Below are 23,562 nucleotides of genomic sequence, written 5' to 3' on the forward strand. Positions count from 1 at the left end.
ATACCAGCAGAGGAATCAGAAGGTCAGATAATAACTGGACAGAAGGACAGAAAAATGTTATCATCTGTACATCTGTTAAGCCGATTAAAAAAACAGTTGATGTATCGCCTGTACTCTAGTCTTTTGATCAGCTGATAACTATCCTGTTTTAAATTAAATGTGGATTTCAAGAATTGTATGTCAGTCTCACATCACTTAATTTGTTTGATTTTGGTTACAGAAAATGGTGGTGCATACTTTACCATCGACCCCAAGATTATGGATGAACTGATGAAGAAGAAGGAGGAGGAGGAAGAAAGGAAGAGAAGAGCAGAGGAGAGGGCGATGAAGGTGAAGAAACGGACAGAGACTCTTAGATCATCAGCAGGTGAGTGAGACATTGACAATAAAATGGATACTTTATTAAGTATTAAATAGTGCAATAATAATCATAACTTAATGCACTTAGAGAGTGAGTGCAGTCAGACCTCCGCCAAGGAAGGTGCTTGATGGAACATTTGACTATGTTACACCCAAAATTTTAGATGCGTCCACGCATCTCTATTTGAGACTTTGTCCGTCTGTTGGTCCATCAGCTGTTTTCCCAATGTCATTCCCTCTTGTGTCCACAAGGTGGAAGTGCACAGACGGACACATCTTTTTAGAGTTCTCAACGGGCCTGAAAATGTCAACCCGACCCTACCCGGCCCGTGGCTTTTAAAGCCCGAGCCCGATGTTACCCGACACATCACTGGAATTATCTAACCGAACCCGGCCCGAGGCCCGAAGTCGGGGGTCGAGTTTCCCCACGTTATCCTATGGAGAATGACGGGTTGTGGTGGGTCTTTAAGTGCAGTAAATTGCATAACCCACTTCAAAACCTAGTGAAAAGATATTTTCCACAATAGAAACATAATATAAAATGGGGAAACTTACGTTCTTGCTATTTAAGCAGAATCATCCACAGCGCGATTTCAATAACCGCCTCATGCTTCACGGCAACAACAATCTATCCACCTTTTGTTTTGACTTCTAAATGTAGGCTTACTACATTTCCATCCCGAGTATCTGATTAAATGTAGGCTACGTGAAGTTGCCCCTCCCCGTTTGTTCATATGCGCGGATGAGATGGAAAGCCTGGCTGTACCAAACATTGTTTAAAAGTTTCATCAAATTTTGGTCGGCACACAAGGTTTTGGACATACTAATTTCTAGTGGCACCTGGGCTACGGTTGGTGCATTGATCAGCCATGTAGCAAAAAAGACAGATAGCCTAGGTGAGAGGATGAGATCTTCCTCGGCTGGCGAGCGCTCCGCATGTGTGTGCGCGCGTTTCCTTCTCTCCCAAGACCCGACAGTTGCTTACAAGTCGAAAACAGCACGAAAACAGCAAAGACAAGGTGATATTTCATTCAAACAGGGCCTACACGCTCCAAATAAAACATTGGCTGGGGGGATTTTCAACCAGACCGCAGCGCGAGCAGACAGTCAGTGTGAAAAGCCAAGTCTACCGGAAAAATCACCGTCTTCGCTGCCGCTCGCTTACCATCAGTGCACGAGCCATTTAAATAGTGAAATGGCATATCGCAGCAGCACATGCGGATTAGCCAAATTATATGCAACAAAGTCGCCAACAAAGCGTGGATGTAATGTTTAATACGCATATGTCAACGTTGTGTGAATACGGGGAAAGGATAGCCTAATTGGAAAGCCACTGTCCTTTCCATAGAAGACCGCTTCGGCTTCGTTTCACCTCATAAGCATAATTTCCATGCACTGCATTTGCTGAGACTACTAAGCATAAAGTTAGCGATCAAACTAAAAATATTGGTTGTTGTCATTACAGTATTTAATAGGCTACTATGGCTGTTGTTTAAAATAGCCATTGGATTGCCAACCGTCCCTTGTATTAAGAAACAAAAGTATGGTTCCATGAGCTGACATGGGACTCAATATCGTTAAAATTGCATCTAAGATTTTTTTTCCCGTTTTTATTCGTTTGCGTAATTGTAGCCAGTGTAGTTTTTCTGTGCGTTCAGGGACCTCTGTCCAACTCATCATCGCTGTGATGTCATGTTTGTTTTGCGTTCCGGTACCTTGTGATTTACAAATTAAGCACTGCGCGCAACGTTGCATGCAGCAGCCTGCCAGACCTTCGTTACGCAGGCCTACATATATTTAGATAGATAGGCCTAGCTTTATTGACCCATCAAGGGGAATTTTTTTTTTTTTTACCTGGGCGGAAAAGATTGAGCCCGCGGACCGAACCGACCCGAGCCATATGCTTATATTTTCAACCCGAACCCGGCCCGAACCCAAGGGGCCTGTTGGGTTTGTCGGGCTGACCCGACCCGTTGAGAACTCTACATCTTTTGTCCGCCTGTCGGACTTGTTTTAAGTCTTTCTTCCTTGTTTTTGTGCAGTTAGAAACTAGAATGTCAAAATTCGCCCTATCCTACAATGGTGAAGATTTTTTTTTTTTAATCCTGGATGCAGATCGTGACCCGGATCGCCACCAATATTTAATTACTTGTTCCTTTTGTCATTTTCATCAAATCATAACTTTTTGAGTCATCCTGCTGACAAACAGACAGGCAAACAGACAGGCAAGCAGACAGACAGACTAGCAAACCAACGCAACAGAAAACATAACATCCTAGGCGGATGTAATAAGTGTAATAATAGTGCACATGCACACACAGAACAGAATTGGAACATCTTATTTACACTCTCTTATCCTATGTTTCATGTACTGTACATTCATGTGGTAATAATCTGTTATGAACATTATGGTGATAACTGTTCCACGTCCACCACATGGCCCTGTCACACACACACACACACACACACACACACACGCGCGCGCGCGCGCACACTCTCTCTCTCTCTCTCTCTCTCTCTCTCTCTCTCTCTCTCTCTCTCTCTCTCTCTCTCTCTCTCTCTCGCTCACTCACTCACTCACTCCCTCTCTCTCTCACATACGTACGCACGTACATACCTGCACAAACATATAGGGCTGTCACAATATTCAATAAGTCAATATACACAATATGTTTTTACAAGCATAATATCTTTTGCCCCCAATAAGTTATATTTGCGTGCTTCTTTGTTTTCTTCGTCAGTCTCTCTTTCTCTACCCAAGAGACTGAATACTGATAAGCGCATTTCACTCAGCGCAATGATGCGTAAACGTTGGTGCCTTGTCTATCTATCCATTCATATATCTACCTATCTATCTAACATCCCCTGCTGCTTTCAAAATTAGAAAGGTTGTATTCACATTTTTATCCCATTGTCATTACAGTGTTTGAAAATGACCAAGAACGACAATATTACCGTTTATCACAATAATTTCTTGGCCAATTTATCGTCCAGCAAAATTTGTTATCATGACAGCCCTACAAACATATTAGTCCCAGTCGCACCCTAAGCTTCGTATCCTTAAACTAATGTGGTAATAATCTGTTATACGTATAGTGTGATAATGTCCACCACATGTCCGTCTTTCACACACACACACACACACACACACACACACACACACACACACACACACACACACACACATTCACATACAGAGGAACACACACACACACACACACACACACACACACACACACACACACACACACACACACACACACACACACACACACACACACACACACACACACACACACACACACACACTATAGTGAAGAAAACTGCTCACTCCACACATGCACACACACACATGGAGTATACACCATGAGAAATGAGACATGTACACACGTGGAGAAACACACACACACACACACACACACACACACACACACACACACACACACACACACACACACACACACACACACAGACACACACTTATAATTTTGAAATATTTTGATTTGTTTCCAGGAGGGGTTCCTCACATATCAGACATGAGGATTGTGCTGCTGGGATACAGAACTAATGGGAAGAGTTCATGTGGAAACACCATCCTGGGCAGACAGGAGTTCCAGACTCCAGGAAGAACAGCTGAGTGTGTGAAGAGAGAAGGGGAAACAGCAGATAGACACATCACTATAGTGGAGGCACCAGGACAGTGGGTAAACCCTGTGGAGCACATTCCTGAACGTGTTAAACGAGAGATTGTCCTCAGTGTGTCTCTGTGTCCTCCAGGACCCCATGCTCTACTCCTGGTCATTAGGCCGGATGAGTCATTTCCAGAGACACGCAGAAGAGGAGTACAGGAACTCCTGGAGCTCCTGGGTGAGAGAGTCTGGAACCACACCATAGTGCTGTTCACCTATGGGGACTGTCTGGGAGACACAAGCATTGAGCAGCACATTGAGAATGGAGGAGAGGCTCTGCAGTGGGTTGTAGAGAAATGTGGAAACAGTTACCATGTTTACAATAAGAAGAGAGGTGGTGACCAGGTGACAGAGCTGCTGGAGAAGATAGAAGAAATGGTGACGGTGAACAATGGTCATCACTTTGGCTTTGAAAACAACATGATGATTACACTGACTGAGAACAAAAAGGAAGAAAATAAAAGAGCAGAGCAGAGGAGGATGAAGGTGCAGACACAGAGAAACAGTCTCAGATCATCAGCAGGTGAGAAATGTGCTTCGGCTGAATCTTTATGGGACATCAATTCCATTTCACAGCTCTTTCATACTAATCTCTCTCTCTCTCTCTCTCCCTCCCTCCCTCCCTCTCTCTCTCTCTCTCCCTCTCTCTCTCTCTCTCTCTCTCTCTCTCTCTCTCTCTCTCTCTCTCTCTCTCTCTCTCTCTCTCTCTCTCTCTCTCACTCACACACACACACACACACACACACACACACACACACACACACACACACACACACAACAGCAAACACAAACATACTGCATATCTACTTGAACTGCTCCCCCCCCTACACACACACACATACCGAAGGACAGAACTGCTCACTCCAATTCCAAAACACACACACACACACACACACACACACACACACACACACACACACACACACACACACACACACACACACACACACACACACACACACACACATATATATATACACACACAGACACAGACACAGACACACACACACACACACACACACCTTTGAAATGTCTTGCTTTGTTTCCAGGATGTGTTCCTCACATCTCAGACATGAGGATTGTGCTGCTGGGAGGCAGCGCTGCAGGGAAGAGTTCATGTGGAAACACCATCCTGGGCAGACAGGAGTTCCAGACTGCAGGAAGAACAGCTGAGTGTGTGAAGAGAGAAGGGGAAACAGCAGATAGACACATCACTGTGGTGGAGGCACCAGGACAGTGGATAAACCCTGTGGAGCACATTCCTGAACGTGTTAAACGAGAGATTGTCCTCAGTGTGTCTCTATGTCCTCCAGGACCCCATGCTCTACTCCTGGTCCTTAGGGCGGACGCGTCACTCTCAGAGACAGACAGAAGAGTAGTGCAGGGACTCCTGGAGCTCCTGGGTGACAGAGTTTGGAGTCATACTCTAGTGCTGTTCACCTATGGGGACTGTCTGGGAGACACAAGCATTGAGCAGCACATTGAGAATGGAGGAGAGGCTCTGCAGTGGCTTGTAGGGAAATGTGGCAACAGGTACCATGTTTTAGACAATGAGAAGAGAGATGGTGGCCAGGTGACAGAGCTGCTGGAGAAGATAGAAGAGATGGTGATGGTGAACAGTGGTCATCACTTTGGCTTTGATTACAACATGCTGATTACACAGATGGAGAAGAAGAAGGAAGAGAAGAGAAGAGCAGAGCAGAGGAAGATAAAAGTGCAGAAACAGAGAGAGACTCTCAGATCATCAGCAGGTGAGAAATGTGCTGCTGCTGAATATTAATTTGACATGTTCAATTGCATTTCACAGCTCCTCCCTACTACACTAATCTCTCTCTCTCTCTGTCTCTCTCTCTCTCTCATAGAATGCAGAGGCTACACACACACACACACACACACACACACACACACACACACACACACACACACACACACACACACACACACACACACACACACACACACACACACACACACACACATGAATGTCTTTGTTTCTGTTTTCAGGGGGTGTTCCACACATCTCAGACATAAGAATTGTGCTGGTGGGAGGCAGACGTTTTGGGAAGAGTTCATGTGGAAACACCATCCTGGGCAGACAGGACTTCCAGACTCCAGGAAGAACAGCTGAGTTTGTGAAGAGAGAAGGAGAAACAGCAGGCAGACACGTCACTGTAGTGAAGGCATCAGGGCAGTGGACATACACTGCAGAACGAACTCCTGAACGTGTTAAACAAGACATTATCCTCAGTGTCTCTCTGTGTCCTCCAGGACCCCATGCTCTACTCCTGGTCTTAAGGGCGGATTCATCAATCACAGATTCATTCAGAAGAGGATTACAAGAATGCTTGGAGCTCCTGGGTGAGAGAGTCTGGAGCCACACTATAGTGCTGTTCACAAAAGGGGACTGTTTGGGAAACACAAGCATTGAACAGCACATTGAGAGTGGAGGACAGGCTCTGCAGTGGCTTGTAGGGAAATGTGACAACAGGTACCATGTTTTAGACAATGAGAAGAGTGATGTTGGCCAGGTGGAAGAGCTGCTGGAGAAGATAGAAGAGATGGTGATGCTGAACAGTGGTCATCACTTTGGCTTTGATAACAACATGCTGATGATTACACTGACGGAGAAGAAGAAGGAAGAGAAGAGAAGAGCAGAGCAGAGGAAGATGAAGGTGCAGAAACAGAGAGAGACTCTCGCATCATCAGCAGGTGAGAAATGTGCTGCTGATGAAGATTAATTTCACATGTTCAATTGCATTTCACAGCTCCTCCCTACTACACTAATCTCTCTCTCTCTCTCTCTCTCACATACACACACACACACACACACACACATACACACACACACACACACACACACACACACACACACACACACACACACACACACACACACACACACACACACACACACCTTTGAAATATTTTGATTTGTTTCCAGGAGGGGTTCCTCACATATCAGACATGAGGATTGTGCTGCTGGGATACAGAACTAATGGGAAGAGTTCATGTGGAAACACCATCCTGGGCAGACAGGAGTTCCAGACTCCAGGAAGAACAGCTGAGTGTGTGAAGAGAGAAGGGGAAACAGCAGATAGACACATCACTGTGGTGGAGGCACCAGGGAACTGGGAATCTCCTCCAGAGCTTGCTCCTGAACGTGTTAAACAAGACATTATCCTCAGTGTCTCTCTGTGTCCTCCAGGACCCCATGCTCTACTCCTGGTCCTTAGGGCGGACGCGTCACTCTCAGAGACACGCAGAAGAGGAGTACAGGAACTCCTGGAGCTCCTGGGTGAGAGAGTCTGGAACCACACCATAGTGCTGTTCACCAGAGGGGACTGGCTGGGAGACACAAGCATTGAGCAGCACATTGAGAGTGAAGGAGAGACTCTGCAGTGGGTTGTGGAGAAATGTTGCAACAGGTACCATGTTTTAGACAATGCGAAGAGAGATGGTGACCAGGTGACAGAGCTGCTGGAGAAAATAGAAGAGATGGTGGCAATAAACAGTGGAGAAAATACTATTGGCGACTTTCCCAATTGTGAGTATACATTACTCCACCAAGTAAACAAATATTTTGTTTATTGTTCTTCAAGCCAACATACAAAATTATGAAATGGCATACATCTATGTACAGTTTTTACATTTATCATAAGTGTGCATACCGGTACATATGTGTACAATAAATCGACCATATATTTTGAAACACTGATTAGCTCTCTTCCTGACTACAGTTTATTTCCTCTGTCCTCTCTCTTGTAGTTAGTGCCTTACCTGATGACATGCCAAGAGAGGATTCTTCAGATGTATCTGCCAAATCATCACTCAAGACAGAGATTACAAAGCCCTTGAAGAAGGTGAAAAGCACAGAAGAGATTGTGTTGCCAGGAAATTTTGGAGAGGGCATTATGGATGATCGTCCCAGTTGTGAGTGCAACATTTCGAGATTGAATGTATAATTTGTGAATAGACTTAGCTTTGAAATTGGTGATGTGTAAGTTTGATAGTGTGTGTGAATAAGTAACGAATACACATTGTTACTGTTGCAGTCAGCAAGGCCAATCCTGATGATTTCTCTAGAGGAGATGACTCTGCATCAGCACTCCAGACAGGCGTGATGAAGCCGCGTAAGCTGCTCAGCATTACTGCCTCCATTCAGAGATCTGGGGCTGGTGCTGGTGCAGAGGAGAGCAGAGGGGCTGCTGAGGTATCCATGGTGATGGTTCCACAAGCCAGACAGGATGGAGGGGCCAAGAGAACAGAGGTCACAACAGGAGAATGGAGGTCACCCTTGAAGGAAGGAGGTCAGTACCTATCCTTTCTCTGATATCTTAGTAATCCTTGGAAACAATTTTTGCCTGTAGGGTAGTTCCAGCACTGCGCCATCGGATATTACACAGGCTGTGAATTAAATTAAGCCAATACTGCTGGGCTGGAGTGTATAATTCATTCAGATGTTTGTTGTGTGTTTTCAGTTAAATGAGTGACATCTGACTAAAATGTATTTTAAATTTCCACTATTTTTATATACCCCTGTTGTAGTCGATGCATTGTCAAAGCCCAGTAGGTAGCTGAAAACTGAAGAAGGAAACGATGGCGAAGGGAGTATGACTGATCCTCCCAACTGTGAAAGCAACATTTTCTGGAATTATTTTGGAAATGACTCATGTCTGACTAAAATGTATTTATATTTATTTACACTATTTTTCTATATTCCTATTATAGCCAATCAGTTTCCAAAGCCCAATAAGTATCTGAAAGCAGTAGCAGGACATCATGGAGAATGGAGTATGACTGATCCTCCCAATTGTAAGTGCCACTTAATCCCTATAGAAATGTGTATCATTTGATCACCAAAGTATGATTAATGTTGATTATTGTACAGTGTAGTACTGACTAGTGTTGTTCTTGACTGCATACTGTAATTAAGAATGCCACATCTCCACTGTCTTGTAGTCAGCGAAGCCAATCCTGATGATTTCTCCAGAGGAGATTCTGCATACGACTCTGCATCAGCACTCCAGACAGGCGTGATGAAGCCGCGTAAGCTGCTCAGCATTACTGCCTCCATTCAGAGATCTGGGGTTGGTGCTGCTGATGCAGAGGAGAGCAGAGGATCCGCTGAGGTATCCATGGTGATGGGTCCACAAACCAGAGAGGATGGAGGAGCCAAGAGAAAAGAGGTCACAACAAGACAACATCATAGGTGAAAGAGGTTAAAGACAGCAGGTTAGTGTCCATTTCCGTTGTGCACCTTTTCTGGTGTTTTTTCTTCTTCTGACATTTCAGAAAACAAGTTGGTGTTCTAGTACGGTACATGGAAGTACCCCTTTCTTTTGTTCTTTTCTGTCTTCTGACATTTCAGATTTAAGGTCAGTATTACTGAATCATTCCATTGTTCTAATATAGTTCATGGAAATCTGATACCACAGCAATTCAATTCAGATGAACTACCACAAAAATGTTCATAACTTCACAGATATGTCATGAACATAATAAGTCATGCTGTGTTAAGGTGTATATATTTCATTCAGATGTTTGTTGTGTGACCTTTCCTCAATCCATATTTTTTCTGACTAAAGTTCATATTATTTTCTTCTGTTTCCTCATATTTCTGTTGTAGCTGTTCAGTTTACAAAGCCCAGTAAGCATCTTAAAACTATTGCAGGAAATTATGGAGAAAGGAGTATGACTGATCCTCCTAATTGTAAGTGCAACTTAATCCATATGTAGAATTGTGTAAATTGTTCATCAAAGTATGATTAAAGTTATTTATTATATTTATTATTTGTTTCGAACCAGTGTGCAGTACATCACTAGCTTGATTGCATACTTCAATTTATAACTTTACTATTTCTATTTCTTTTTTTATTATTTCTTTGTCTTTTAGTCAGAGAAGCCAATCCTGATGATTCTGCATACGACTCTGCATCAGCACTCCAGTCAACCTTAAAGAGAGCAGGTTAGTTATTTTCAGGAAATAAGTTCATATCAGTAGTTAGTGGGCACAGAACAGAACAGAATCACAGAGTACTTGTACGCTAGTCAGGGTAATTTTACACAGCATCTACAAACTGTATTTGAATGAAATACCAAATAATATCAACCATGAAGGACATGCCGTAATATGACTGATTTCTTTGCATCCTTTTAGGCTTTAAAGGCTTTACAGCTAAAGATCCCTTTGTGGATATTTCCAAAATAACGTTTAAATGTAGTTCACAGAGGAGCTCCACTCCTATTTACACACACACACACACACACACACACACACACACACACACACACACACACACACACACACACACACACACACAAACACTCAAAACAAACACACACACACACACGTTGCTACTGCTTTATGCCTGTTACTTGAATGACCATATCCTACTGGAAAACTAGTTACCAACCCAAGGTAACAACTCTAAGCTCTGATTCAAACTGGGTTATTTATTTCTATGCATCAATACTACAACCACTTTAGAATGTCATATTAGGACAATGTAAATATTGCACATTACAAATTGGTTACTTTATATTTATTATTATTTCACAATGTTACTATCACTATGTCAGAATCGTCACAATAGGACAACTGTGAGTGTAACGTTTTCTGGAGTTCCTCTTGAAACAGCTCATGTTTGGCTAAAGTTCATTTTATATGTAGGCTACACTATTTTTCTATATTCTTGTTCTAGCCAATAAGTTAACACAGCCCAACAAGCATCTAAAAACAATAGCAGGACAACGTGGAGAAAGGAGTATGACTGATCCTCCAAATTGTAAGTGTAACTTAATCCATATAGAAATATGTGTGATTTGTTCATCAAAGTATGATTAAAGTTGGTGATTTTGTTTTGAATCATAGTGTAGTACTGACTAGTGTTGTTCTTGACTGCATACTGTAATTAATAACTTTAATATTTCTATCTCTATTTCTAATATTTCTTTGTCTTGTAGTCAGCGAAGCCAATCCTGATGATTTCTCCAGAGGAGATTCTGTCTTTTCATCAGCACTCCAGCCAGACTTAAAGACAGCAGGTTGGTTTACTTTTCATAACATAAGTTCATATCAGTGGTTAGTAGAAATAGAACTGAACAGAATCACAGAGTACTTGGACATGGTAGTCAGGGTAATTTTACACAGCATCTACAAACTGTATTTGAATGAAATACCAAATAATATCAACCATGAAGGACATGCCGTAATATGACTGATTTCTTTGCATCCTTTTAGGCTTTACAGCTAAAGATCCCTTTGTGGATATTTCCAAAATAACGTTTAATGCCACTGAATGCATCGGGAAAGGCTCCTATGGAGTCGTTTACAGAGGATCATACCAGGGAACTCCTGCTGCCGTCAAGATCATAACAACAGGAAACAATCCAGCAGTTACAAATGAGTTCATTATACCCTGGCAAGAGCTTTTATGATTGCCTAAATTAAGTGTGAACGTTATTTCTGGCCAGGCAGTGGTAATCAAGAAGCTCACCTGCTCTCATTAATAACTGCTTTAGGTGTGTCCCTTCAGCTGATCATCATTCTTCACCAGTGATTGGTCATGGTGACCTTGGTGATTGGCCTTCGACGCGCCTTTCTATTTTAGCTTGCTTTTTGCTACCCACTTCCTCTCCTGCTCCACCTTGTCATTTATGATGTTTTCTTGTCATGTTGCCTGCTCTGTTCATGGGAGAGTCTGACTCTCTGCTTTTTCATGGTGCTCATGCAAAGCAGGTCAATCCTCTAAACCGAGCCATAATGCCAAATGTAATTCATAGGTTTCAATAAAGAATTTCCATTCAGAATCTTGACTTGTGTTTCTGGACTAAAATGGTTTTGGACTGAACTTTACCTACTTGTTTGCAGTATAGATTTGTTAATAACTAACTCATTTCTAAATGTAAATTTTGGACATTACATTAGTGTATGAGGTAAGTCAACAAGATGCTCATATTATTTTAAATATGTGTAGTTAATAAAAAATAAGCTACAAGGATGATTGTCAATAGATGTTTGGTTTAAAACTTTATTACATTAATGCCCCTAAACTTCAAAAGTGTTTTCATTTTTATTTTTTTACAGGCGTTTGTCTCATCCCAACATTGTGCGGATGATGGCTGTTGCCAAAAGTGAGACCCAGATCCTCATTGCTAATGAGTACATCCACGGTGCTAACCTGCAAGAGGTTCTCCACACAGACACTCCTATCAAGGTACTTCATGACCACAAAGACTGTTTATGCAGGGCTGATAGTATTCAGGCTCAATGCCTGATTTCAGGCTTGACTGAGTTTGCAAAAATAAAAACATTGATAATAATTAGCCATTAGGTTATTCTTATCTGACAAAGTGTTACTGGTTCAGGGGTTTCTTCTACTATCAGGCTTAAATAATGGTCATACACAGGCTATTACATGTTTGAATAATGTCAAAATAGGCATATGTTACGTCACTATGCAGTATCTTGTCGTCGTCGTTAGAGCAGGGAAAAAAGTTCAGGCTCAGGATTTTATTTCACTATCACCCCTGTTTATGTACGGGATAATTGACGACACGGTGTGCATCTAACAGGAAAAATAATGCACACCTAGGTGGTGATGCCATTACACCTCGGTGTGCATTATTTTCCCTGTTAGACGCACACGTGAAGTCAATTATCCCGCTTATACCACGGTTGCCACACTGAAATTTATTTGAGGAATTATTTCGATTCTTTAATGGGTAAAACCATTGACAGTAAATAGAATGGACGCCAAATCAACGCTATTTGCCATTCAACGCTTTGAAGCCAGATTTGGGAACATTCCAACTTACATTCCACCTTAGCAACGCCAAACGCAGGTGCTGATTGGACAACAACAAGACTTCTAACGGTCAATCAAACCATGTTCTGATGCTCATTGGTCAATTTAACTTTTAATATCTCTCTAAAATAAAACATCACCACAAAAAATCACCACCCTGGTAAGTTGGAGAGCAAGGGGACCTACTAGTTGAGCGAAAAATGATCCCCCTGGAGTGGCATTTAAGGGAGATACAGGGTTTTATGTCTCTCATAGGAATGAATGGGATTTGGCCATTTTTTGGTCTTTTTGGGTCCAACCTTGGCTCCAACTTGGCTTCAACAATGAAATAGAATTTTGGCCTCCATTCTATTTACTCTCAATGGGTAAATCAAAGGTTTTCTATATAACTAGGCTACTTCCTTCCGCCACAAGAAGGTTCTTTTCATAACTTTCTGGCGAACTGCCGTTACTAATTCTAAATTGAAGGTTGCTATGGCCAAGACACCGTCGTTAGTTCTATCGCATTTGGTTGTCAAGTCAAGAGCCAGTCGTTAATTCTATCGCATTTGGTTGTCAAGTTAGTCGCCTCAATGTTCTACCCACCAGATAAGCCCATGGGCGCGTCTGACTTGCCCACAAGATTAAAAAATACCCAGCACATTTTGGCGTCATTCTAAATGCCTCGCCTCGCCATTAACTTCATCAAAACAGGCACCTCGTCAATCTACTCTCCTCCCATAGGAAACTCCCTTTGATTTATTTTCCACTGCGTTCCCATAGGCTAGTTATTGATCCGAAAATATCCCATACTTTTCATATGTTACGCTACTTTCTAAACTGATAAACACTACAACAACCAGTCATAGGTGAGCGGTTAGGGCGCCAGACTTGCATCCCAGAGGTTGCCGGTTCGACTCCCGACCCGCCAGGTTGGTGGGGGGAGTAATCAACCAGTGCTCTCCCCCATCCTCCTCCATGACTGAGGTACCCTGAGCATGGTACCGTCTCACCGCACTGCTCCCCATGGGGTGCCACTGAGGGCTGCCCCCTTGCACGGAGGAGGCATAAATGCAATTTCGTTGTGTGCAGCGTTCACTTGTGTGCTGTGGAGTGCTGTGTCACAATGACAATGGGAGTTGGAGTTTCCCAATGGGCTTTCACTTTGGAGTTTCCCAATGGGCTTTCACAACCACAGGAAACCTCTCCTCTCATGGGGAAGAAACGCCCATGTGAAACGGGCGTCCCTTACTCCAAGTATGTTCAACTGCAGTGTGCAAGGGAGGGGGCAGGTCTGGATGACATCTCCCTCCTCCCCCCTGAGCACATCTCCCTCCTCCCCCCTGAGCACTCCGAGTCCCCCGGCCCCCTTGTCATCCATCGCCAAGCTTTACACCATGCACTTAGACGCGGAGTTTTCACAAATAAATTCGTAGTTCCACTCTACTCCACCACTAAATTATAGGCCTAATGGCGTTTCAGGAGTGTAGGAAACACGAGCGCGGGGAGCTTTGAGTGAACCGCGTGATGAACAGCATGCGACCCTGTTTATAGTATCATTTAGGCCTAATCCCGAGAGAAATTAAGATAAAGACAACATAGCGCATGGGGTCTACTGTGAATTATTAAGTGTCTCTTCTGGGGGTCGGTCGGTAGGCCTATCTTAGTTTGAAACCCAGATATTTGGTGCCAGTTTCTAAAAATCGAAAGATGGGTGCTACAAGAAAAGTAATAGGCCTATCTAGCCACCAAGGAAAATTACATAGCCTACTGATCATTAAAAAGCATTGGCACACCCTCCAAAGTGACCCGTCTTTTAAAGAGATCTGTGCGCAGCGCAACCAGCGAGGTTCTGTCTGCTTTTAAACTAAATTTGCTCGTAGTCGACAGACCTGTTCTCATTCCGAGTCTGCAACTGCGTTGGGTTCCATTTGATTCAATATGACAGTTTGAAGTCTTGTTACTGTTACTGCAAGGTTAATGCTAAACAATGTAGGCTATAGGGCATATTTTTTCTGTCTGGGGCTCTGGGCGTAAGTTTGGAAGAGGGCCATTTGGAAGAGGGCCATCTTTCAACGCAAGTGCCGAGATGGTCCGTGCAGTACTTTTTCGCTCGTTCATATTCTATTTTGGAAGTCGGACGAGAAACGAGACTCCTATGATCACTAACCCTTGATTATCACTTATGAAATGGAACCAAGCCTATCTTTAGGGACTGAAAATGAAACGCTGAAAAAATAGAAAGAAATATAGAAAAACGTCTTCTGAATTGCTTTGGTTAATTTAGCACCCAGAATTCAGATGACCTACGTGATTCTGAAGTAGGCTAGCCTATGCTTGATTTATTAGCCTACATGATTTAGCCTATTTGGAGGGGGGAAACGACGTTGCAAGCATAGTACACATTCCGAAACGTTGCTACACATCAATGATGAGTGTGCTGAGAATTTTTAGTGACGCTCACAACCTCATGATGGTAGCCAGAAAGCACGCACCATAAGCAAATGTGCGTAAAACAAATGCTTTTTAAGCGCGTCAAGACCGCGCGCCTCAAACGTGCCAGTTAAAGAATAGGCTACGCAACGTGTTCATTCTATTAGGCCTATTGGGCACCCACCTCAGCTCGATGTTTAGAAATTAACTAACCTGCGACCTCCACTCAGAATTAACACATTAAAATGGACTCAAATTAAAAATTGCCTAACCATAGGCTACGGGTAGCTTCTAGCATTTTGTTCATCTGGCGTTTCACTCAAAGCCCTACGTGCTCTCTCCTACATTCCAGAAAATATTGCAATTAAAAGGCTACATTTAATTTTTTTTATAAAACTCGGCGTGAGCAATGACTTCCAGAAGCATAGTGCTGTTTATAAAGGCGGATTCATAGGCCTAGTTAACGGAACTGGCGTAAGGGGTAGGCTAACATGGAAGGCACTGGAGCTCAATGTAGATCCATGCGTTAACAATAGGCCTACAATATGTTGTTCATTTCCCTCGGGATTAATAGGTTACATGATACAACACAGGGTCGCATGCTGTTCGTCGCGCCGTTCATTCAAAGCTCCCCGCGCTCGTTTTTCCTATCCCCAAACCATTATAATTTAGTGGAGTGGACGGTCCGATGAAAGCATTATAATTTAGTGTAGAGTGCACGGTGCAATGACTTCCAGAGCTCTTTTTCTTCCCGTTTGGCAGTTTAGCGCTGGGTGACAAGGGGGATCGATGTGCTCAGGGGGAAGGAGGGAGATGTGCTCAGGGGGGAGGAGGGAGATGTCCTCCAGACCTGCCCCTCCCCTGCACACTGCAGTTGGATGCTACTCCCTTACTTTGCGCAGGGAATCTCTCTCTCTCTCTCTCTCTCTCTCTCTCTCTCTCTCTCTCTCTCTCTCTCTCTCTCTCTCTCTCTCTCTCTCTCTCTCTCTATCACAAAGTTGACAGAGTGATGGTCAGTTGGGAGAAATAAACATGTTTGAAATTTGATTAGGCCTACTAAGATTTGCTCCAGATTCACTATACATTGCTGGTGTTTCCAGAAGCGCGATGCGACATGTGTCAATTCAGCGCATAATGCTTGTAACTTTTTTGTGTCTAATTTATGAACATGCGTGCCTTGGCGCATTGATACACTGGAGTTATGCAGTCAGAAAAGTGACCTAATATGGGACTACTTTATAGGTGTGCATCTATAGACAGTTAATCAACACCCAATTTAGCGCGTCACAATGGGAGATTGCCAGACTGCCGTGGTATAATTAATTATACACCCCAGTGAGAATCCTCGGAAAACTGAGTAGCTTAGTACTAGGAATTGTTGTAACAACTGGATATACTCAGACCAGATGGTCTCAGGTATTGATTTAAAGTACTTTTAGGTATTGATGGCTGTAGCCTCATACAGTAATGCACACTGTTCTGCCGGTGGAATGCCTTACTAGTTTTTGAAAAAGCTTAGTACTAGTCCTACCACTAAAACAAACAAACAGTCTTTTGTACATTATGACTTGATCATAACCATCACAATGATGCACAGGCAATGATGGCACGTTCGTATGTCTTTTCAGTTGCAGCAAGAGGATAAGCTGCTTGTGGCGCTAGATCTTGCCATGGCTGTTGAGTACATACATGGTAAAAACATAATCCATCAAGACCTGAAGCCAGCAAATATAATGGTCAGTACACAAGAATTGTGTGAGATTGCCTTAATGTTCTTCATTTATGTGCATAGCCTTGCTTTTTGGAAGCATTTAGATGAGGATTTGGTCTGGAAGGCAGTGGCTATGAGAAATTGTTGGAACAGTTTGTATACAGAATTGTATTTATATAATACTATATATAATTCATTTAAGGTTTATTTAGTTATACGAAGGTATTGTAGTATACAGACGCAGAACCAAATGGATATCGACTGGTCTGTCTAATGACATTTAGGTATTTAGTTGTATGCTCACTGCTCCTGTCTTCAACAACAGATTGATGAAACCCAGAGGCCAACCCATGAGTATCTATTGTTCCAACTAAACACAAATGTACAGTACCTGTGTGTCTATTTGCGATATGTAGGTGACAGTCCAGGAGTTGACTAAAACTTAATTTAAAAGTTTGGTAACACTTTAGAATAACTACCTATAAACAACTTTATAAACACTTTATAAATAATGAACTAATTATCAACAAAATGTTTACAAATGTTTATAAATGGGCAAGAAATACTATGTTAACACAGCAGACACAGCACAGTCGCATCGGTCCTGTAAGTTTCTCCTCCAAAGAACAGAAGGCATGAAACCACATGAATCTCACACAGTAGAAATTGATTCCCACTCCATTGTGAAGTCTTAGTTTGGTTCTCACTCATTTACAAACATTTGCAAATGCTTTGTTAAATGTTAACTATTATTAAATGTTAATCAAGTTTTTATAAAGCTTGTTTTTTTGGGTAGCTATTTTAAAGTGTTACCAAAAGTTTTAGTTCATGCTATCAGGTGAAGTTCATAATATGTAATACTAAGTAATTTACCCGAACTGTGTCATTGCCAGGTTGCTGCAGTGAATAAACAGGCCTACCTGACTGACTGGGGCTTGGCAAACCTGATGGAAACAGTGACCATGTCAACAGCTGGCAGTCCCATGGGGGCTTTCTGCGGTGCACTGGGGGGTACTCCACAGTACATGGCCCCAGAGTGCCTCGTCGAGTGTGACAAATGCAGCACCATGTCCGACATGTGGTCTCTTGGCATCACTCTTCTTGAGATGTTCACAGACTCCAAGCCGTGGACATATACCACAGTGCAAGAACTTCGTAAGCTTCTTCACAAGAAAAAAGATCCCCCGGCTTTGTCTAAACTACAGCCACCTCTTCGTGACATTGTGAAACCCCTAATAAAGTATACACCCAGGTTTCGTAAGAATGCCAACGACCTGGTTGGGCTGTTGAAAAATAAGGTTGATTTCACCAAACGATATGGGCATGGGTGGTAGGGTGATAACTTCACCAAATGGGCATTACTGGTACATTCCGTTTTGCAACACAGTCATAATTTTATTTTAACACATTTTGTCATGTGTTCATTTTAGTGGTGGGCCGTTATCGTCGTTAACGTGCTGCGATAATGTGAGACTCTTATCGCGCGACAAAGACATTATCGCACGTTAATCTATTCTCAAAATATGGATTTGGGGTTTGGGGATGTGCTTCACCATAGCGTTCGATTGACAGACGCTTGCAGACTGCCCCCCAGTCACTTCGCCTCTCCACCTGTTGCTCAGCAGAGCAGACCTAGGCTACTAAATATGAACAGTGTTTGCATGCTGTAAACATTAATCTCTCTGCCGTGGTAGGTGTTTTAGTGATTTTTCATAAGTGGTAGACTAGAGAGACGTTATTGTTTGAGGCATGGGCGCAGATTACATTTTTGGCTCAGACCAGTTGCTTTGCTTTTATAATTAAAGTTAATCTCGAGGATAGTCCCTTTCTTGCTAGCTATGATGTGGATTACAAAAACTGTGGAACGTGAATGATGGTGGTGGAAACGCATGGATTAAAAGTTGGGATAAATACCGCGGTCAGACAACTTTTAAGGTAAGGTCAATATGGGTTCATGTCCGCGGTGACGCTGTTTGTAGCTAGTTGCTGATGTTAACTGATGTAATTGTTCAGAGGGGCTTTTTGGTCTCTTTGTTGTAGGCCTGTTTTCGAGTGAAAATACAACTTTTTTGGGCCATGCCATGACAGCTGTCAATCAAGTAGGCTAACGCAGGTAGCTGTCGTGTTCACTGTCCCTGGTCTGTAGGCTATGCTGTCAACGTCTGACTTCATTATTTTTTTTACGGAGCTCCTTTTTGGAATGATGACTGCGGTGGTGTTATTCTGTTGGATGCATTTACTGTGAATTGTTGTTAAGCGGTACTACAACGCAAACGTGTGGATTGTATTAAGTGGTGGAGTGTAGATGCAATTGAAACGCAGCGTGGTAGAAAAATGACTGAGTAGTAGCAAGGAGGTTGTCTGAAGAGCTCAAGATCACCATTTAAGAGCGCCGCTTTTATCAAAAATGTCTAATCTGGGGGAGACCATCACGCTCCAAAACCGCGCCTGGATTGAAGTTGTGTTATACATGCAATAGGCCTACCACCGCGAGACTGGTCGTCTTAAAATTTCTACAGTAATAAATCACACACTGTTGCATAGCCTGCTGTAGGTCTACATTAGTAGTACAACGTGAAATTTGTTGACACAGTTGTCCTGTTTAAAATTTGAATTGGTTGGGAAAGTAGCCCTTGCTGATGGGATGGGAGAGGTGTGTTTAGAAGCGCGCGTTGGGGCAGGGGAGTCTTGGTGGGGAGGGAGACTCGAGCATTCCGAGTAGAATCTGTAGGCCTAAAGCTGGAGCGGTTTAAACATTTGATTTATAAATATATTTAAAATTCAAGATTTAAAAATGGTTAATGTAGTAGACCAACTAAAGCAAATGAAATTATTTAGCGGAAGATGAATATGCCACTAACAGTTAAAAAAAAAAAAAAAATGATATTCAGTGTAGGCCTACCTATAATAAGGGTCTATAATAATTTAGGGTCTAGAACTAGCTCTAGAAATCTAGTAGCCTGGTTCTGACTTTGCTGTAGCCTACCTGCTGCACAACTCCTCCCTCTCTAAAGGAGCCGCTGCCCTTTTTAACAGTCAGTGGCAGATTCTCTCTCTCTCTCTCTCTCTCTCTCTCTCTCTCTCTCTCTCTCTCTCTCTCTCTCCCCCCCCATTAGAAATGCTGAATTGTTGAGGTAATTTTGTTTATGTAAATGTTTGTTAGATGTATCTGTATTTGCCTGTACAACTTATAGCGCTGTTCATTTTGAAATGTCAGTAGGCCTATATTATGATTGTAAATGCTTCCTAACATATTGAAAATATTTTTGAAATATTGCAGTGATATTTACAGTTTTTTCCCAAAAGGTACCGCTGTTTGCTGGTTGTCTGCTGATGTTGTATAGCCTTTCAGATGTTTTTGGGAATAAATAAAATGTTTTTTTTTTTTTTTTAACGTAAACAAAGCGCTGCCCCCATTACAATGACCAAGATCTCGGAAAAAGTCGTAGTGTGAGCATTACAACTGCATTACAAAGTCATTCAGTGTGAGAGCCAGTTCAGTGCCATTTTATATCATTTTTTCATTCATGTGATATACTGTAAAATTCTGAAATATTCTGAAATATTTTGGCATAATTGACTTTATATTGGAAAAGTGGACCAAAGGCTACTGTTCCTTTTCTTAAATGTTGTCATATAAAGCTCCAGAGTATTATACCTTGTGCAGTGAATGCACCAGAGAGTGTGTAGAGAAGCATGGAGGATGTAAGGGACATCACAAATCTGAGCTTTCATAGTTTTCATATTTTTACACATTTTTCATATTTTTATTACGATATAACTGTAATGACGTGTAAAAGGTTTAAACAGATGCATATGTGGATGGGGCCACCGATTGTCATATACTGTATGTTCAAATGTTTTCAATAAAACTTGTCCTTGGCAAGTGTCTGTTACATTTCCCTGTTCATTCCAAGACATGATGTCAAAAAGCTTTTTACAACTGAACTTAATAATCTTGGAGCAGTGAGACACTTCACCTACAGCCAGTCCAAAAAGCCTCTTGAAATTTGTCCTGATGATGTAGAACCAAGGGCCATCGGAGACCACCACACATCTCATATCACAAAAGGATCACGAGTGCCTCCAGTTGCTCCAATCCACCTATTTTGAGGAGTAAGAGTCTTGATCTAGTAAAAAAAATGAAATTTACATTTGTTGTGCACTGGATATATTGAAGAGGGTTTACAGTCTTTACATTTCAGTGGTGGTTTATAATAATGTTGTATTTACATACAATCATGGCATATTGTTGAAGAGGTTCATCCATTTTTCTCCCATGAGTTGAAGATCATCATAAGCCTCATTATACAGTATGGTACAAGTTCATAAGACCCCTGTTGTGTCATATACTAGCCCTGAGACTGTTCTACACAGTGGAGTGCTGTATATAGTCTCTGTACAGTACTAAAGGAGAAATAAATGGTTCAGTTCCATACAGTCCAACTCTTACATTGACCAAAGCAATACTACAACATATGCATCACTTAATGATAAAGGATTGCCAGTACATACACTATAGACCTGCAGTAGCCTGGTGAACCAGCGCCACCCGCTGGACGGCAAAATGTTTTGTCTACGGGTGGGTCTGGCCTCGCATAATGATTCAATGAAGCCAGAATGCCATGAATCTGGCAAACCAATTACAACGCAAAGATGTGTTTTGAATCAAAGCGGGCAGGGTTTTGAGGGAAGGTTGTTCTCATCAACAATCTTCGGATGTATCATGCATCGAGGCCAGACTAAATTAGACATCCACATTTAGTCTGGTTTATCAGGCTAGGCCTGCAGTCTTTTTCATATAGTGAGCCCAGACAAGACACCTATAACATGTTCATGTTATAGTCCTTGGTGACATAAACCAGTCAAGTGATCCTACACATTCTTCCTCATCAGATGATTGAATTAATCATCATTTGATTAACAAATTACAAGAATACAACAAAATATTTACCAACAAACAGGTAACAGGAAAAACAACAAAAGCATAATTAGAGTGACATAGAGAGAAAATATGGAGAGACTTCCTTCAATATATGGTGCTGCAGCCTAACTGCTCCTGACAAAACAACGTCCTGGCAAGATGGTTCCTACCCATATTCTTCTGAAACCAGGAGAGGCTAAAGTGACTTTTACACATACAGTCCCCACGGGACGTACACTTTATAGATGCACTGCAGGTACAGGTGCATCAACCTCACACTAACACAGAGACACATTCGCCGTTAGTCTGTGGTTGTGACTTGCTGCTGGTTTGTCTGTGACACTAAAGAGGTGTGACACTTGCTAATGTAAAGGTGCCATGCACAGGGAGACAGGTACAGGACGCAGCGTGCTAAGCTCCCCATATTTCAGGGCTTGCATGCCCACGGGGACCCCGGTTCAAGTCCGACCGGAGTAATTTCCCGGCCCTCCCCATCTCTCTCCCCAAATAATTTCCTGTCTGTTCTGTACTGTCCTGTAATAACAAAGGCCGGAAGGCCTAAAAAAATACTTTAAAAAATGTGGCTTGTGAACTGGGTCTTTGACACCTCTGAAGAGAGAAAGTGAAAGGGAGAAACATGATGCTGTCAATGTAGTTATCAGCAGCAGCAGCAGAATCCCATGTCAACTCCAGGTCAAAGGTTACGGCCTCTGTCTTCAGATTTCATTTTCAGCGTCTCTGGATTTAAGGCAGTGCTATGGAGAGAGGGAGAGAGGTGCGGGGAGAGAGAGAGAGGGAGAGAGAGAGAGAGAGAGAGAGAGAGAGAGAGAGAGATAATATGCTAGTTAGAGTAAACGGAAAAGAATAAATGAACATTGCAGCCCATCTCAGAAGTGATTTTCATGAACGATTGGCATGAACGCCAAAGGTGCATAGGGCTGGCTAAGCCCCCCACACTTGGGCTTGCATGCCCACCCTCGGGGACCCCGGTTCGAATCCGGCCGGGGTCGTTTCCCGATCCCACCCCGTCTCTCTGTCCCACTCGCTTCCTGTCACCATCTCAGACTGTCCTATCAAATAAAGGCATAAAAGCCCCTAAAAAATATATTAAAATTTTTTTTTTTTTAAAAAAGGTGCATAGGGCTGCACTTTAGCATTCTCTGTTTATTCTTACACTTTTTTTCTTCTTCTGTTGTTTTGTTGACTTAGTATAGTATGTCTTTTAGTATAGCAGGAAAACTGGGGTCTCCAAACAGACACACCTACATCCTTCTGGGGTTTAGCTGTCATTTTCATACTGACTCAATCACTTCTTAGTCTTGAGTTCTTTCAGCCATGGTGATGCCTCCTCTCTATATACAGCTCCAGGCCTTTTTATTAGAATACCATGAAAAAGTTGATTTATTTCCATAATTCCATCAATAATGTTAAACTGTCATGGATTGTAGATTCATGGCCCAGTTTTTTAACTATTCCAATCATTATTTTTTTTCTTTTTATATACGTTGGCCTTCCAGCTCAAAAAACCCATGAATTGGGGAATTCGCATTATTAGAATATTGTTATAAAATCACATTTTTCTTCATCAAAATTCGGGTCACATTAAATCAGTTGAAATCTAGTACTTTCTAGTAGAATCTACATAACATGCAATGGTCA

At 42.3% G+C, this 23,562-nt stretch overlaps 1 protein-coding gene across 1 annotated transcript in view; it reads left to right on the forward strand.

Moving 5' to 3' along the window:
- The first annotated feature begins 324 nt into the window (after window positions 1–324).
- Window positions 325–23,562, forward strand: part of LOC134446429 (uncharacterized) — a 30,354-nt gene continuing 7,116 nt past the window's right edge. Inside the window, exons 1-13 of the mRNA XM_063195798.1 lie at window positions 325–367; window positions 3,874–4,572; window positions 5,120–5,671; window positions 6,318–6,626; window positions 7,012–7,593; window positions 7,815–7,979; window positions 8,102–8,356; window positions 9,009–9,194; window positions 11,013–11,093; window positions 11,290–11,470; window positions 12,136–12,265; window positions 16,897–17,004; window positions 17,873–18,256. Of these exons, the coding sequence (XP_063051868.1) occupies window positions 325–367; window positions 3,874–4,572; window positions 5,120–5,671; window positions 6,318–6,626; window positions 7,012–7,593; window positions 7,815–7,979; window positions 8,102–8,356; window positions 9,009–9,194; window positions 11,013–11,093; window positions 11,290–11,470; window positions 12,136–12,265; window positions 16,897–17,004; window positions 17,873–18,256 (3,675 nt within the window). The remainder of the gene's footprint in view (window positions 368–3,873; window positions 4,573–5,119; window positions 5,672–6,317; window positions 6,627–7,011; window positions 7,594–7,814; window positions 7,980–8,101; window positions 8,357–9,008; window positions 9,195–11,012; window positions 11,094–11,289; window positions 11,471–12,135; window positions 12,266–16,896; window positions 17,005–17,872; window positions 18,257–23,562) is intronic.

Source organism: Engraulis encrasicolus, chromosome 3, assembly GCF_034702125.1.
Source record: "Engraulis encrasicolus isolate BLACKSEA-1 chromosome 3, IST_EnEncr_1.0, whole genome shotgun sequence".
Lineage (NCBI taxonomy): Eukaryota > Metazoa > Chordata > Actinopteri > Clupeiformes > Engraulidae > Engraulis > Engraulis encrasicolus.